Source organism: Lepidochelys kempii, chromosome 6, assembly GCF_965140265.1.
Source record: "Lepidochelys kempii isolate rLepKem1 chromosome 6, rLepKem1.hap2, whole genome shotgun sequence".
Taxonomy (NCBI): Eukaryota; Metazoa; Chordata; order Testudines; family Cheloniidae; genus Lepidochelys; species Lepidochelys kempii.
The window spans coordinates 109,377,882-109,394,449 of NC_133261.1; the positions used below are offsets into that span (position 1 = coordinate 109,377,882).

Here is a 16,568-nt window from a genome sequence, read left to right on the forward strand (position 1 = left end):
AACCAAAGGATGTGCAATGTGGCATTTAACATTGACCCTTACCTACTAAATTTTTGGACAGATTTTCACTGTTCAAAATTAACTTGCGTTCTAGAACTTCTGCTGGTTCTATTTCAGATGGCTCCTTTCCCTTCTCGGCTACACAGTGTCCTCTGAGCAGGCAGGTGCTGGGCCTAGACGGGCGGGGGGGAAGGGGGGGGCGCAGGCTTGGTGACAGGTCAGCACAGAGGGAGCCAGGGACATTGCAGCCAGGAATGGGCAAGGGAACATAGGGGATGGATCCACCAGAAGCCTGGGGCAGAGCTGGAGTCAGGCAGTGTCAGGAGCCAGGTTGCAGGATTTCTTGGACAACAGATCCCAGCACAGGCAGGGGTAAGGCCAGGACAGGATGGACTTTGTGGGGTGCAACCCCTGCTTCTCTGGAAAGCCTGAGTTTTCCACCACCCGATCTTCATCCCAGCTCTACTCACTACCCCCAATCTCCCACTGCTTCCTCTTAGGGCTTCCCACACCCTGCATTCCCTCACTTCTTTTTTTAGAACTCCAGCACTGGTCTACCTCCAATCAAAACCATTCCATAATGGGAGCTAGCATAAACCCCAATGCAAATGAAAATGACTTAACATTTGATAGTGTACAGCCATTGTAGCCCAATGCATTAATGGCAAATGGAATGAGTAAAACCTGGGAATCAAAAATTCCTAAATTCTAAACCCAGATCTGCCAATGATTCACTGTGCGATCTTAGGTGAGACACTTAGGCAGAGTCTACGCTAGAAAGGACTTGCTGATACAGCTATCATAGCAAAAAAAACCCTCTTAGTGTAGATGCAGCTTATATAAGCAAAAAAGCACTTTTTTGCTGGTATAGCTTATACCAGTACCCCCAGTGAAAAAAGTTACCAGTAAAAGCAAATTTTACTACACATTACTATATAAAAGTTTTTAGTGTAGACCTGGCCTAGCTCTCATTTTCCCCATTTGTAAAACTGAACATCAAATCATGCTTGTTCTGTGTTTTGGAAACAACTTTGATCCCCAAGCATGTGTTTCTTTTCTATAATCAGTAGATAATGTTTATTTGAATAATTTTGCTATTACATATACTATATAATATATATTGATTAATTGCAGTTAACTCATGCGATTAACTCAAAATTAATTGCAATTAATTGCGGTTTTAATCGCACTGTTAAATAGAATGTCAATTGAAATTTATTAAATATTTTGTATCTTTTCCTACATTTTCATATATAATGTATTCTGTATTGTAACTGAAATCGAAGTGTATATTATTCTGGATTACAAATATTTGCACTGTAAAAGATAAACAAAAGAAATCTTATTTTTCAGTTCACCTCATACAAGTACTGTTGTGAAAGTGCAACTTATAAATATAGATTTTTTTGTTACATAACTGCACTCAAAAACAAAACAATGTGAAACTTCAGAGCCTACAAGTTCACTCAGTCCTACTTCTTGTTCATCTAATCGCTAAGAGAAACAAGTTTGTTTACATTTACAGAAGATAATGCTGCACTCTTCTTATTTACAATGTCACCAGAAAGTGAGAACAGATATTTGCATGGCATGTTTGTAGCCAGCATTGCAAGGTATTTATGTGCCAGATATGCTAAACATTCACATGCCCCTTCATGTTTCGGCCACCATTCCAGAGGACACATTGATGACGCTCGTTAAAAAAAATAATGCATTAATTAAATCTGTGACTGAACTCCTTGGAGGAGAATTGTATGTCCCCTGCTCTGTTTTACCCGCATTCTGGCATATATTTCATGTTATAGCAGTCTTAGATGATTAGCCAGCACATTGTTCATTTTAAGAACACTTTCACTGCAGATTTGACAAAATGCAAAGAAGATACCAATGTGAGATTTCGAAAGACAGCTACAGCACTTGACCCATGGTTTAAGAATCTGAAGTGCCTTCCAAAATCTGAGAGGGATGAGGTGTGGAGCATGCTTTCAAAAGTCTTAGAAGAGCAACACTCCGATGAGGAAACTACAGAACCCGAACCACCAAAAAAGAAAATCAATCTTCGGCTGGTGGCATCTGAGTCAGATAATGAAAATGAACACGTACTGCTTTGGATTGTTATCAAGCAGAACCCGTCATCAGCCTGGACGCATGTCCTTTGGGATGGTGGTTGAAGCATGAAGGGACATCTGAATAGTTAGCGCATCTGGCACATAAATATCTTGTGATGCCGGCTACGACAGTGGCATGAGAACGCCTGTTCTCATTTTCAGGTGACATTGTAAACAAGAAGCGGGCAGCATTGCCTCCTGCAAATGTGTAAACACTAGTTTGTCTGAGCAACTGGCTGAACAAGAAGTAGGACTGAGTGGACTTGCAGGCTCTAAAGCTTTACATTGTTTTATTTTTGAATGCAGGTTTTTTTGTACATAATTCTACATTTGTAAGTTTAACTTTCATGATAAACAGATTGCACTATACTACTTTTATTAAGTGAACTGAAAAATATGATTTTTTGGTTTTTTACAGTGCAAGTACTTGTAATCAAAAATAAATATAAAGTGAGCATTGTACACTTTGTATTCTGTGTTGCAACTGAAATCAATATATTTGAAAATGTAGAAAACACCAAAAAGTATTTAAATAAATGGTATTCTATTATTGTTTAACAGTGCGATTAATCACGATTAATTTTTTTAATCACTTGACAGCTCTAACATATACTGAAGACTAGAGTTAACCTAGAGCTCTTTTCAAAGAGCAAAATCCATACCAGTTACTCATAAGTCTTCATCCAAGACACTGATAAAGAGAATCTCTTGGAACCCTTGGTGCCAAACAAGTTGAAAATCTCACTCGTGCATTATTGCTGAATGCAAGTTAATAAATACACTTGGCCAGATCCACTATTGTGATATGGTTGTTGTGTACTACCCCACTGATGCAAAACACCTGTAAATCCAGCTTAACTGGCCAGTTAGAATGGGTTTATGGCTGCCTGGTGTTGTTGAGTGGCACAAAGCAACTGGAACATACCAGTGAATCTGGACCCATATATTTATATATCACTTTTCTTTCCAAAGGAAACCAAAGTGCTACAAACTAATATATAAATTATATATGCATAAAGGGATCACTTCACCTACCACTGAAATGCAGTCTACTTTATGGTGAAACAGCAGCTGCTTAAAGTTTTGTATAATGCAGCTGAATTATTAAAGCAGGAAGAAAAGCATGCCACAGAGGAGTTTCAGGTATAGGGAATCTGGCCAGGACATCTGTATGTCTGCCAAAAGGGCCATGGGGATCTTTAATGTTCGCAAGTGCCCAGGACCTTGGTTTTAACAACTAATTCAAAAAACCACCACTTCCACTAGTAAACATCCTGTTGGAGGAGTATTGATTTAACGTGGACTCAGAGGGAAGGGTGCCATCTACTGAATCACGTAAACAACTTCCATGGAGTCCATCTAAAATATTAACATATCCCAAACCAAGCAGAATCAGGCTGATTACCACCACAAGGTATTACAGTTGGAATTATTAGGTAAATCCACACTTCTGAATCAAAGTAGTACCGCACCAATCTTTATATAAATACAAATATATTACTACATAGAATACTGAAGTCTGTGTGATCATCCACAGGAGATTTCCCGATTAATGCTGTTCTAAAACCAATTATTGATTTATTGTAGATATTCTGCCTGGAAAGCCACACCAGTTTCTTCTCCCAAAGAATTTTTCTGGCATTTTTCTATCCTAGCACAATTTACAACATGGTTTGCAAATGCCTAACACAAACCAGTTTATTAATTACAAAACTATTTTCATGGTAATTTTTAAATACTGAAGAAATATAAAATCTTAAAATTCAATACATACTGGATCAAAACAATAGCTAAGTCTAAATTGAGACTGTTCGCGGCTTGTCTCGTTTTTGATCGGACACATGGCTGCTGTGTGCGCGCATCACTGTTAGAAGTCAGGGATTTTTATTTTTTGTAACACAAATTTGTTGCAAGATGAAGTTCCACATAAAAGATCTCAGCTAGATTCTCTTTTTTGGGGGTTGGGGGGTAGAGATAAAAATTGAACTGAGTTAGACATTCTGTAATGGTCACACTTGAACAGATAGAACATTCCAGTTTGGGTGCCATGCAATCATAATGCTCATCAATGAGAAGCAAGGTTCCAGGTACCTGGGGACATAATGTGGTGCAGCAAGGACTACCAGAACTAGAGAGCCAATTCTGGACATTCACATTAATCTAAAGTTCAAATGACTTGAACTAGTTTCCACATCCTCTCCCCTTTACACAAGTTGACTTAGATCACAAGAAACACAAAGCTAATCATATAATTCAGTTAACGTTTATCAAAACAGCTACAGAAGAGATCTCTCTCAAATGTTATAAAAAATTCTTTAGATGTTCTTTTCCTTGCCAAAACATTTAAGCAATCACTTGCAACTTAAACAGACACACACTCCCCACTGTTCTATTTATACTTTACATTATAACATTGTATTCTGCAACTTACTATGTGCAGACAAGTCCATTATGTTTAGTCACTTTTCTCAGCAAACCAGGCTTTTGCACTGGCCTTAGGTTAATTTTAATAACTAAGACCCTGATTACGGCAAACTCTTATGCACATGCCTAACTTTACTACTGTGGAGTAAACCCAAAAGTAAATCCAATGAAATCAGTGCGACTAAGTAATGGCAGTAAATTCACACGCACACATGTATTTGCAGGATCAGGGAATGAGGCTATGCCTGCACTTAATGCGACATGTAGAGTACAGACAGCACATGCCAGCTATTACACGTAAAAATAGCAGTGTAGACCATGAGATGTGGCTTAAGTGAGTAGAGTGCTCTACATGCCGGAACCCCCGGGTATATACCCTACACAGTTCTCTATATGCTCAAACAGTGCCTCTCATTTCTACACTGCTATTTTTTGCAGTGTAGTGTCCTGCTTTCTCCACCACAGTAAAGGCTCCAGCAGTGGGGAGGCAGCAGGGAAAAGCTTTGGCAACTCCCGGATATATGAGCTTTTCCTCACTGCCTCATCACTGCCAGAACCTTTCAATGCAGCGTATAGATACATGCGTAGTGCCTGTACTCTACACTCCACCAAGCGCTAATCATATTCATACTGTGCTAGTAATTCCTTTTAAAATCATTAGAACTACTCGAGCAAGATAAGATACTACTCAGCATGACTAATGTGGCATTATATGCTCCCTTCATAACACTCCTGCCATCCCCCTGACAGAAGTGCATCGCTGGCAGTGCAGCTGTGGATTGCCAGCTATGAGTAGTGAAGTGGGAGGTTTCGCAGTGCACGGAGCTGACTTCAGTACCCTTCTGTGAATTTTGTCCCAAATCAAGGGCAGGAGGCAAGAGCCCACCATTCTCTGCTAGAGCACTGCTCCCATGATGCTACTCAGCTCCAAAGGAGTATCATTTCCTTTGATGACCATACACTATCTGTCAAAGCACTGCGTTTTCAAAAATTGTCTCTAAGTGCATTAAGCACTAACAGCAGTTGGCAAGTTGACATTCTGATGGGAGTAAACCTATCTAACCTCTTTGAACAGAGCAGAACTTCATGAGCAGAACTTTTTAACCTTCGTTAACTGAAAGTAGTTAATAGAAACTGTTTGAAAGACCAAGCTATTCCTTAGTTTTAACAATATCTTTCAACCTACTCCTACTTCCAAACAGATGCCCTCTAGTCTACAATCTCCTGTTGGAAATCCCGGACTGTCATGTGCTCCTTATACACAGATAATGCCATAAGCAGCTTTGATGACTGGATATCAAGTGCTTCCTTGGCAATGACAGCCCAATACACTCACAATATTGATTATACCTATATGGCAAAGCAATAATTTGCTACTTTGTGACAAATTAAATTAAAGGATTACTTCAGAAATTTGATGAGAAATGTATAGAAAAACTTTTGTATAATATCTCCACATTTCCATTTTGCTACTAGATGGGCACAGTTGTATTTAAAAAAAAATCAAATAAGCTATATTACTCTAAAGAAAACCTATTACGGAGCAGTGCATATATGATATAAATGAAAGACTTGTAGAATTAAGTTTCTCCTACTTTAATTAAAATGATTGTTTGTTCCCTGTAAATTCTGTTACATTTTAACAAACCTGTTAAAATATGACATCTCAGCAATAGACAAACATAAGTGAGAAGTTGTATGTTAATGACTCATATTTTCAGTTTTTCTAACAGCAATAAAAAATTGCTTTATCATTTAATGTCATTATTTTACCCCTTTTCCTCTCAAAACCCCGTAAGTGCAATATATTCCATACATTAAATTTAAGCTGCTTACCTGAATGACTTTGTAGAAATAGGCATACTGTCTAGCTGTATTTTTATATTGGCTGAAGACATCATGTATGGCCTGAGTTGACTGAAGATACTGCACTTCATCTTCTTCAAAATATAGAGGGGTATCATATTCACTGGGGAGAGTTTGGATGTATGGCAGCCAGAAAGAGTTAGGATTGGCTCGTTCACAAAGAAGATGGAATGCCAATGTGATATTGCCCATGGCCTGGAGAATTCGGTCTTGAGAATACAAGGACCCTGAATTAACCATAAAGATTAGTAAATGGCTGAACTAATTGCCTGGAAAATAGTTATACTAAATGTATTTTAAATTAATAATTAAAAATTGTGCATGAGTATTGTACCAAATAAAAGTGTCTGGGGTCACCAGTGTACAGCACTGCCTGAGATAGGAGATGGTTATCTTGAGTGCCTGTCATACAGCTACGTGGTATCTTTAAGACATTCGGATACATTTTTGTATGGTTAAAAAAAAGATTAATCCAAAGTAAGGTATCAAAACATAAGCAGCTCACTATTTACATTTATAGCACATACCATCTCCACATGCATTAGAAACTACCAAAACACATCAGGAATTCCATCACCACTAAAATGCATCCACCCTCTCAGGTGAGAATCACAGCCAGGCAGATACCTGGTGCATGGGGCAGGGAAGGAGATGGGAAAGAGGAGAGGGCGGCAGAGGGAGGAATGGAAAAGGGAAATTAAATTCAGGTCACTGATACTTCAAGACTCTAGATACCGAAAACCTGATGTTTAGACTGCTATTCCATTCCCATGTCAATTTGTAATGCTGTATCAAAGAAACTCTTCCCATTATACACATCAATAAGGAAATTCAAAAACTGCTCTTACCTAACACTGAATTTTTAGCTGATTCAACTGTCATCAGCAACTTTCTAGGAACCCAAAGAAACAACTCTTCTGCCTACGGGGGATGGGGGGACGGGACAAAAAAACAAAAAAACCCAAGAAAGTTCAGAAATGTAGTTACTGTTTCACATGAAATAACAAAAAACCTGTTTCTCTAAAATATCTCAAATATACATGTAAATAAATTAAGAAAATTAAAGGTTTTCATGTCATTTTTTAAATCCTAAATTTATTTTGAATCAAGACTCCTCACCCATCACTGCCAAGTAAACTGAAATGCTATGAGAACTTCTTACTTTATATTACATTATGACTTAAAGAACATAGGTCGAGCCACTACTTGATTTAAAACATCATGTATAAATATTACTTTAACAATATTATGTTAAAATGAATTTATCTAGGTTACAAAGTCAAGCACTCAATACTTAGGAAGTATGCAAAGTTAAGATGACTGCGCCACCTTAATTCTTCCCCCTCATGCGTATGTGCTATGATGCAGTCTCTAATTACGTGAAAAATAGAATGTGATCACAGGACCCTTATCTCTCTTAGTGTATGGGGTGGAGGAAGCTGTTCAATATTTTATCCTCATCATTCAATTAGTAGCCCTTACTTTATTAACTACACACCATCTAAATCCTGTAATGAATATGGAAATATTAATTTCCTTGGCATCTTTGCTATGGCATTTTTCAGCATAGTATCTGAGTGTCTCACGCACATTAACAATTGTCTCCACTGCAAGATAATAGAGCATTATCATCCCAATTTTACAGCTGGGAAACATACAGGAGAGAGAACCTTTACCCCAATGGGCTTACAAAATAAGAATGAGAAAAGTACAATTGATACATTCTGTATAAGGTGACCAAAAGATGGATTTAAAACAAATCAGTGTTTATTTAAATTCAGCTTCAAATAAATATTACAGCACCACTTTGGTTTGGCAAACTAATGCAATGAGAAAAAAAAAGTGTATTTTAGGAAGGAATTTGAAAAAAAGTGAAAGCCTTGTACCCTGGGGGTAGACAGGGAGTAGCAGAAGGGAATATGTAGAACGAAGCATAAAGACACAAGGAATGGTGAGCTAAATTGTCTGGGCAGAATAAATAACCCAACTAAGGATTCATAATTAGCACTTTTACACAACCCATCAAACAACTGCCCAATGTTAAAGAACAATACTAAATTTCTATTGTAAATTTTATCTCTCGTATATATAGTTTACAATATTTTTATAACAGTAGTTCCAGTGAAGTGAACTTTACATTGGAGGGAGGGAGAGAGAGAGAAAAGAATGGTTTCAATGTCCTGCTGTCACATTTCCAATACATTTACAGACATGATTTTCTAATCTGTTCAAATGTTCATACGTTCACCTTTATCTCCCTTGTTGCTTTCAAACCAAAGCCCTCTTCTTCAAAATTTGCTAATTCGAAACCGTCTGTGGATGCTCCATTTTCAGTGGCCCATTTCATTAGTTCAGGAAAATAGTCTTCTCTTTTTCCATCAAAGGTAACAGACAAACCTATATGCACAATTTATAAAAACACAGAAATGAGAGGATCTAACAGGCCACAGAGGGTCAATATAAACCACATGTAAAGGAAAAACTCCTAACTATCCCCCAGCTATCCTTTGAAGAGGTTGGATCAGAACTGGTCTTTGTTAAAAGTAACTCAGTAATGTTCTACAGTCATATCCAATTTTAGTCAACCTAAACATTGCCACATTTGCTTACCAGTCACCTTAGAAATGGCAAATCAAACTAGTCTGTGAAAGAAAATGTCTGAAAATTTTCTTTCCCTTTTTTCATTTAAATGAGCTGAAAGTAAAGACATTCCAAAGCTAAGTGTTGATGATAACTGCATTGATCAGGACATACAAGTGAATGTAGACAGACCCCAGGGATAGATTTAAGTGGAAGGTTGCAACTTTACATTGGATAGGGATGCAGTGTGCCCGCTCATCCACCTCCCAGTCATTGCTTAATACCAGGCATTTATTTGGGTCCAGTGCAGAGTTACAGGGTTCCGCAACATATAACCACTAACTTGGGATAGATCCTCCTCAGGCAAGCCTTAGGATTCAGCTCTCTTCTTAATCCTCACCCCCTCTCCCAGTGGGTAAGAGGATACCAAAGGGGATCCTCTGTTTGTGAAGACTTCACGACTCACCTTCTGCTACAGGGTACACCAGCAAAACCCTAGGTCTCACTTACCTCTGGGAACTAGCCATTTTAGCCTTCATATGCACTAGACATTGGCTATTGGGGATGCCAGCAATTAACTTGGTCACACCTCTTGCCTCCATCTGGTATCTATTTCCTGCCTGATCCAATCCCTAAGATCCCAAAGCCAACGTCATCCCCTGCATCTGACAATTACACTCCTTTATTCCTAAAAGAATAATTGTACTGGACGTCCCTATGTAAGATGACTGAGCCATCTGCATCCAGACAGAGTCTGGATAAGTGTTGATGGTAAATGCATTTGTAAAGAAAAGAAGGACTCCAGAACAGCGGTTCCCAATGCGGTGCCTGTGGGTGCCATGGCGCCCGCCAGGGCATTTTTGTGCACCCACAGGACACCTCGCTGCAGCATTTCGGTGGTGATGTTTCCAAATATATATATGTAATATTTATCCATAATATTACATGTATATGATACATTTGGGCAATAGTATTATGGTTAAAAGGTTCTGTATTTTTCAATGAAAAAGTACACAATGTAAAATATTCAAACTCTGAGTCAAGAAACTCATTGACTAGCTTTAACTCTGCTATTGTATATATGCATTGTGGTAGGATATAAGGCAGGGTATCTATTACATAATACTAGACAATGGGACATAACACCAGAAAACAACGTCAGAGAGGGAAGAAACATAATAGAAGTTCATCCCGATCCAAATACATGATCAAGTCACTCAAACAGCATCAGTTTAATCTTTAAACATCACCTCCTGACAACGGGAATATCAAAGGCCTAAGCTACTTTTAACAATGTGAGGTTTTTATGCATTAGTCAGTATCTATTCTTGTAGTTCTTGTAAAATGATTTACAAGTAAAATACCTACTAAAAGGTACAGCGATGAACACCATAAAAAAAGGGGGTTATTTATACCAAAACTAAATAAAACATTTTAATAGTATATTCCCAGATAAAAACTAAATTAATATAGAATTAAAGTTGAGTACAGATCAGTTGATTACAGTAAAACACATTAGAAGAATGTTTCAGTTATCTGAAAACAATCACCAGAAAATTCAGAGTAAAGGTTAACCTGCAAACACATCCAAACTTGTTAAGGTATGGAAATGCAAAGTTAATGCATTCAAGCAATTTAAACTCTACCCAGTAGTAATGTCATGAAAGGTTCCTACAGTTAGTGCATAATATGGTTTGTAGTCCCAAATTAAATTAAAACTGATTTTTAAGGACTTTTTTTTTCCATTAGATTTTTTTTTTTTTTTTTTTTTAAACAAACACACAACAGAAAATAGGTTGATGATCAAGTGACTATTGCTGTAGGAACCTTACCTTCTGCATTTCTTGACTTTAATGTTGCATTAAATGATTTTGGGGTGGGCTGTTTTGGGGGTTTTTTTGCCCAAAGTTAAAATACAATTTATGAAAAATTACTGCTAAATGCAATCTCTGTCATGTCTGGTAACACATTCCAAATTAGAATATGGTACAACGCATTTAGAATGATCAACTCAAAATTTTTTAATTTTTGCAGAGCTACCGTGATCTAGATGTCAGACAATGGGGTTGGGAATCACACGTCCTAGCTGAGCTCTATTCCCAAACTGACCACTGTCTCACTGAGATATTAGGCAAACCACAACCCTTTGGTGCCAAAGCTTGCCTGTCTATAAAATAGGGATAATACCTCTAACTTGCTATTGCATTCTTAGATGAAAGTATTTTTATTTATTAATTTATTAATCACAAATATGCTTTTTTTGCTTATGACAAATTTTGTTTGTCCCTTTTGTAGACATTTTATTAATGTAAGAATTAACTTCATAATAAGGCTATTTTTAGACAGTGTTCATACATAAATCTCAGATATTAAGTTTAAAAAGATGCATCAGCAAGTGAAAAAAGCTATTTACGGGTCAGTGCATAAAACTATTTCCCATGGCTCGGGGTCAGATGATGATTATATCAAGAGAAAATTCATTCTAGACCATATATTAAATGGGAAAAGCCAAACTTGCTGAGGCAAATTAATAGCCCACCCAAATCTTGTCTACCCTACAGTTCAAACGTTCTCTCAGGGGGAGCTAAAACCATAGTTTTAGCTATGTGATTATGTCAGATGAGAACAGCTACTACAATATCCCACACAATAAATAGTTACATGTCATTTTGGCATAGAATTCCAGTCACACACTGACATTATTTCTGTTGTCATACAAAGACACTTATTCTGCCATTAGCATGTTGTCCAGGGAATTATTTCTTTAAAAAAAAAATTCCTTCCTTTCCAGCAATGTCTGAACTCTTGCTTTAATCCAAAGAGACACTTAAGTTAAACAAAACACCCTACTAGCACTTAAGTGCCTAAGCAAGAAACAAAAAAGACTTACTTACAGAGGTCATTTTGACTTCAACTTCCTGTCTTTATGAAGTTTGTTAATATGTTACTTTTCACTAGCAATATCTCCTGTATTTGAATGATTTTCCATGCACCTGCATAGTTGTTTGGTATAGATCTCACTGACATGCTATTCCAGATACACAAGTTGCTCTAAATTTTGCTGTTTTTCTATTACCTTTTTGTTTTTTGCGGATTTTCTCAACAAGACCTCGAATCTGCACATATTCTTCCCATTCCTTTCCAGGACCAGGGGTTGGGCTGCTGCATTCTGGAAGCCAAAAATATCAAAATAAGAATATTTTAATACAATTTAGTTCTTTTATCATCTTGAGAAAGGCCTTGCTTTTATGCTAACTTTAACTGGACCTTACTACCAAATGTCCTTCACTAGATACATTATTGGACAAAACATGTATTGTATAAACACTATAAATTTCCTATTCTTTGAAATGCATGTAGTAGAGCTTTCAATTTCTCATATCACTTGCCTCAAAATATGTCACTTTGATCCATTTGTCTATTCTCTGAGAAAGAAAAAAGATCCGATAGCTAAAAAAAATTACAAAGAAAAAGAAAAACTAAAGAGACAGAACCATCACCAGAATGTTTCTTCTGGATCCTTGTAACAAAAATAGGTAACAGCAACAATACTTGGGTCAGGTGAAAGATAAAGCTTACTATTACTATTGTTCTTTTTATGTTAATATAATGCTGTGAAATACTATGTGAGTTGGGGCGGAAACAGAGATTTAACAATAATTTTCTTGCTTTGGACTACAACCACCACCATCCCAGCAACACTACATTGTGCCATTTTCCCAATTTTGGATGCGACTGAAATGCACACTTAAATTTATCCAAGCAAAAACCACCTTTTGCAACTTGATTAGAACTCTAGACGTTCGGGATTGAACAAAATATCAAAGCATAGCCAAAAAAAAAAAAGGCATCAGGGCCTTATTTCTGCTTCGAAAATCAGGATATACAAGTCATCTGTGATAGGAATGAATGTGTAGAGTAGAAAGTGCAAAAGCAAGCTATACCGTAGGACTCAAGTGGTATAACCACTTCATTGTTTTACCACTCTGAATAATGGTGGCTCCAAATCCTAATTTTCTTGGTATAGCACTTGAGTGCATTTAACAATAGGAAAATCAGGACCTGTTTTTCAACAATGGCACAGCTGCAGTGTCACTACCAATGAGAGCTACTGTGGACAGGGATCAGATGATGTACTGCCATGTCATGAAAACCAGCGGTCTTTCATAACCATGATAAACACACTGAGCTCTTTCTACACTAGCCTATATACCATCAGTAGCAAAAGTGAAACTGACTCTCTTAGTTACTCCTGGGGGCATTCTGCACCAAAAAATTAAAAATCCTGTGCATAATATTTTAAGATTCTGCAAAATTCTGCAAATTTTATTTGTCAAAATAACACTACATAATCACACCAGTTTCAATAATTTTGGTAATTTATTTCAAAATACCTGTCACCAAGTATGTCTGTAACAATACAGACACACAAATTCCCCGAATACAGAGTACAGAGTTAAAGAAACCCCTATGACAACCCAGTTGTATCACTGCTCCCTAGCTCCCCACCCCGAGCCCAGCCACAGGGTCCCCCTTTGCCCAAATACCAGAACCCCTTCACCCCCAGAGTCCAGACAGTCTCTCCCGCAGAGCCCAACTGTGGTCCCTCCCCAACCCCTCCCCCCACAATCCAAAGGGAGAAACAGCCTGATGCTCAGTCCCAAGCTCACATGGAGTTTCCTGAGTGCTGCCCTCTCCTTCCCTCAGGACATGCTGGGAACTGCAGTTACCAGGAACCCTCTAGCTCCCTCCCCACCCCCCCAGCAGTGTCTTCTATGTTTAAGCTGGGCTCTGCTGGGTCCATCGGCTCCTAGTAGTGGCTAGCAGCACTGCAGCCCATTTCTGCGGAGGAAAGGGAATTCTGCATGCCCGTTAATTTCTGCAAAATTCTACATTTGCACAGTGGTGCAGAATTCCCCCAGGAATACTTAAGTGTAAACAAAGCCTATCCAATGGATGTCATTTGGTGAGCTCAAAATCCTTCTATAAGAGCTTAGGGCTATTTGTAGCTCCAAGGACCACAGCTGAATAATGGAGAAGGTTCATGAAGAATGCAATTATTTCAAGTTGCATTGTTTCTCTACCAGGTGACCATAGTGCTCTGATACCACAAGTTATACTTTAATTCAAAATATTTTCCATTTGTTAATCAGAACAGTATAATCCTCTGTGTTTACAATTCAGTAAGATATTTTAAACAAAGATGCTTTGGCCAAGTAAGCTTAAGTAGGGTTTTCGGTCTGATACTTTTTAAATGTGCAGGCACATTAGTAAAACTTCAAACTGCACAAAATATTATATATACACACAAAGTAAAACTGAAATTGGGATATAGCTGTAGATAAGAGATTGAAATCTCAAGGCGACACCTCCAGGAAACTTAACTAATACAATTAACTGCCTATTAGGGGAAGGGGAAATAGGTCTTTTTTTACCCATTCTTTCCCCTCTCCTGCTTTCTACAAAGATGTTTAGAAAATCAAACTTACTCTGTAATAATTCACTAATTATGTTCAACATTTCTTTTGGAGAAACTGTTGCTGTAGCTCCTGTACCTGACTTCTGAGTTTTCACTCTGCTCTTCTTCCCCATCTTCCAACTAGAAAGGAAAAACAGACAAACTGTAATTCATAACTAAGCAGCAAAATATATTAACTAAAATGTGGAGTAGACAAGGTCCTCTCCTGGTAGATGCTTTAAAAAGAAAAAAAGCATTAATAGTCATCTATCATCACACAGGTAACTAGGTGCCAAATGTTGCCTCCAGGTCCTCCAAATAGTAAGACAGACAGCTTGGCACTGTCTGGAAAGGAAGTTCATTAAAGTTTTTGCATATAACTATGGCAGAAGTATACCTTATATAGGGATAGAAAAATATACCATATCAGTTTGGCATATTAAAAAGTATCTACATTGTCCATAAGAAAAAAGCATTCATGATGTGTATTTAACAAATATAAGGATAAAACAAGTGTCATATTATGGACACCAACTATCATGACAACTTACATTTTACTCTGAATTAAGTTGATACCTGTTTGATTGGCCCAACCAAGTAAAGAGTAATTCAAAACGAACAGCAAGTTAAAAGTTCTACTTCAAGATAAAAATAAAATTATTATTTATGTATGTAATCCCTTTGGAGCAGGTACTCCTGAAATACCACACTGAGCCTCTAGGGGACTCACCCCAAACTACAGTACTAATGATGACAGTGGTTCAGGACTGCTTCCCAGGGTGCAGGGCAGAGGGAGAACTGGCTAGGAACACTACTGGGACCAATCATGAGCCAGGACTCAGATACAAGGGGCTGAGTTTACTTTCATTTGGCTGTGTTTGGAGTGTAGCAGGAACGAGAGCTACACAACCAGGGATGACCTTTCTCTCTCCACATTCCTTCCCAAGGGAAGGCTGAGTCCTTTTGGGACACTGAACAATGTCATCACAGAAAAGACTAAAAACCCCAGGAGGTTGAGGAGAAACTCAAGGTCAGGCTACACCAAGAGCCAGCCTAACTGCACATTGGAATCCAGATCAAAGAGCCACCATCTTTGGTGTGGATACTTTGTAAAAACACCCTTATTTATTTTGATATTGTGCTTTAAGTCTACCACTGATTTCAGTGCTGCACCAGCTAGCAAGACTGAGCCTAAACTCATCATTTGCCTAGGCAGGTGCTGGGAAAGAACAGGATGGCATGTATTGGCTGTAAATGTTGGAAGAGGTAGAGTTTATGTATTGTTTATTTTGTCTTTTATTATTCTAATCCCTCTATCCATTGTATCCTATCCAGAATTCCCCAAAACTAATAAAGCCCTGGTTACTGTTTATTACTCTGGAAGTTGTAACAGCTATTTTATCGTGCTCTAACAGACACTCCTCTATATGAGACTGGGTGCTGAATATTTTCCCCAGGGACAATTCTTGTGTGTCCTCCTCATCAGGAGGGGTTTCTTTGGGTGGAGGCACCGGGTGCCACCATAGGTGAGCCCACACCCCCAGAGGAGAAAAAAGAGAAGACTGCAGCCGCACCCCAGGTATAGGTTACATGTGCATTTGCTAGAGCTGTCCATCTGTGGCTTAATACAATCAGTTAAGAAAAACATGTTTTTACAACCACAATAACTGAGCCATTGGTCTACTAATTCTTAAGATGATTTTTGAGAGGAACTGGGCTATTGTAGACAGACAGCTGTCTGCAAATTTTAAATACACCTCTACCCCGATATAACATGACCCGACATAACACGAATTCGGATAGAACACGGTAAAGCAGCGCTCCGTGGGGGCGGGGCGCTCTGGTGGATCAAAGCAAGTTCGATATAACGCGATTTCACCTATAACGCGGTAAGATTTTTTGGCTCCTGAGGACAGCATTATATCGGGGTAGAGGTGTATGGATAAACTTATTCCAGAAGGGCAACTTCCAAGGCAGTTTACGGTTTTTGATGTGATGAAGTTGTAACTAGAGGAAAAGCAGCTTTGAACACACAGTTGGCTACAGGTTTTGTTTTGAGTGTGGAGTAGAGAACATCATGTGCATGTTATAAGGATCAGATATATATGTATCCAGTCACAGCTGTTTCACAC

General features: G+C 38.2%; 1 protein-coding gene across 1 annotated transcript in view; it reads right to left on the reverse strand.

The window, feature by feature from the left end:
* The window catches only part of SETD3 (SET domain containing 3, actin N3(tau)-histidine methyltransferase), a 66,890-nt gene that overhangs the window by 35,228 nt on the left and 15,094 nt on the right, over positions 1 to 16,568 (reverse strand). Inside the window, exons 2-6 of the mRNA XM_073349613.1 lie at positions 14,468 to 14,577; positions 12,055 to 12,147; positions 8,647 to 8,795; positions 7,247 to 7,319; positions 6,369 to 6,625 (exon numbers count right to left, since the gene is read on the reverse strand). Of these exons, the coding sequence (XP_073205714.1) occupies positions 6,369 to 6,625; positions 7,247 to 7,319; positions 8,647 to 8,795; positions 12,055 to 12,147; positions 14,468 to 14,570 (675 nt within the window). The 5' untranslated portion in view covers positions 14,571 to 14,577. The remainder of the gene's footprint in view (positions 1 to 6,368; positions 6,626 to 7,246; positions 7,320 to 8,646; positions 8,796 to 12,054; positions 12,148 to 14,467; positions 14,578 to 16,568) is intronic.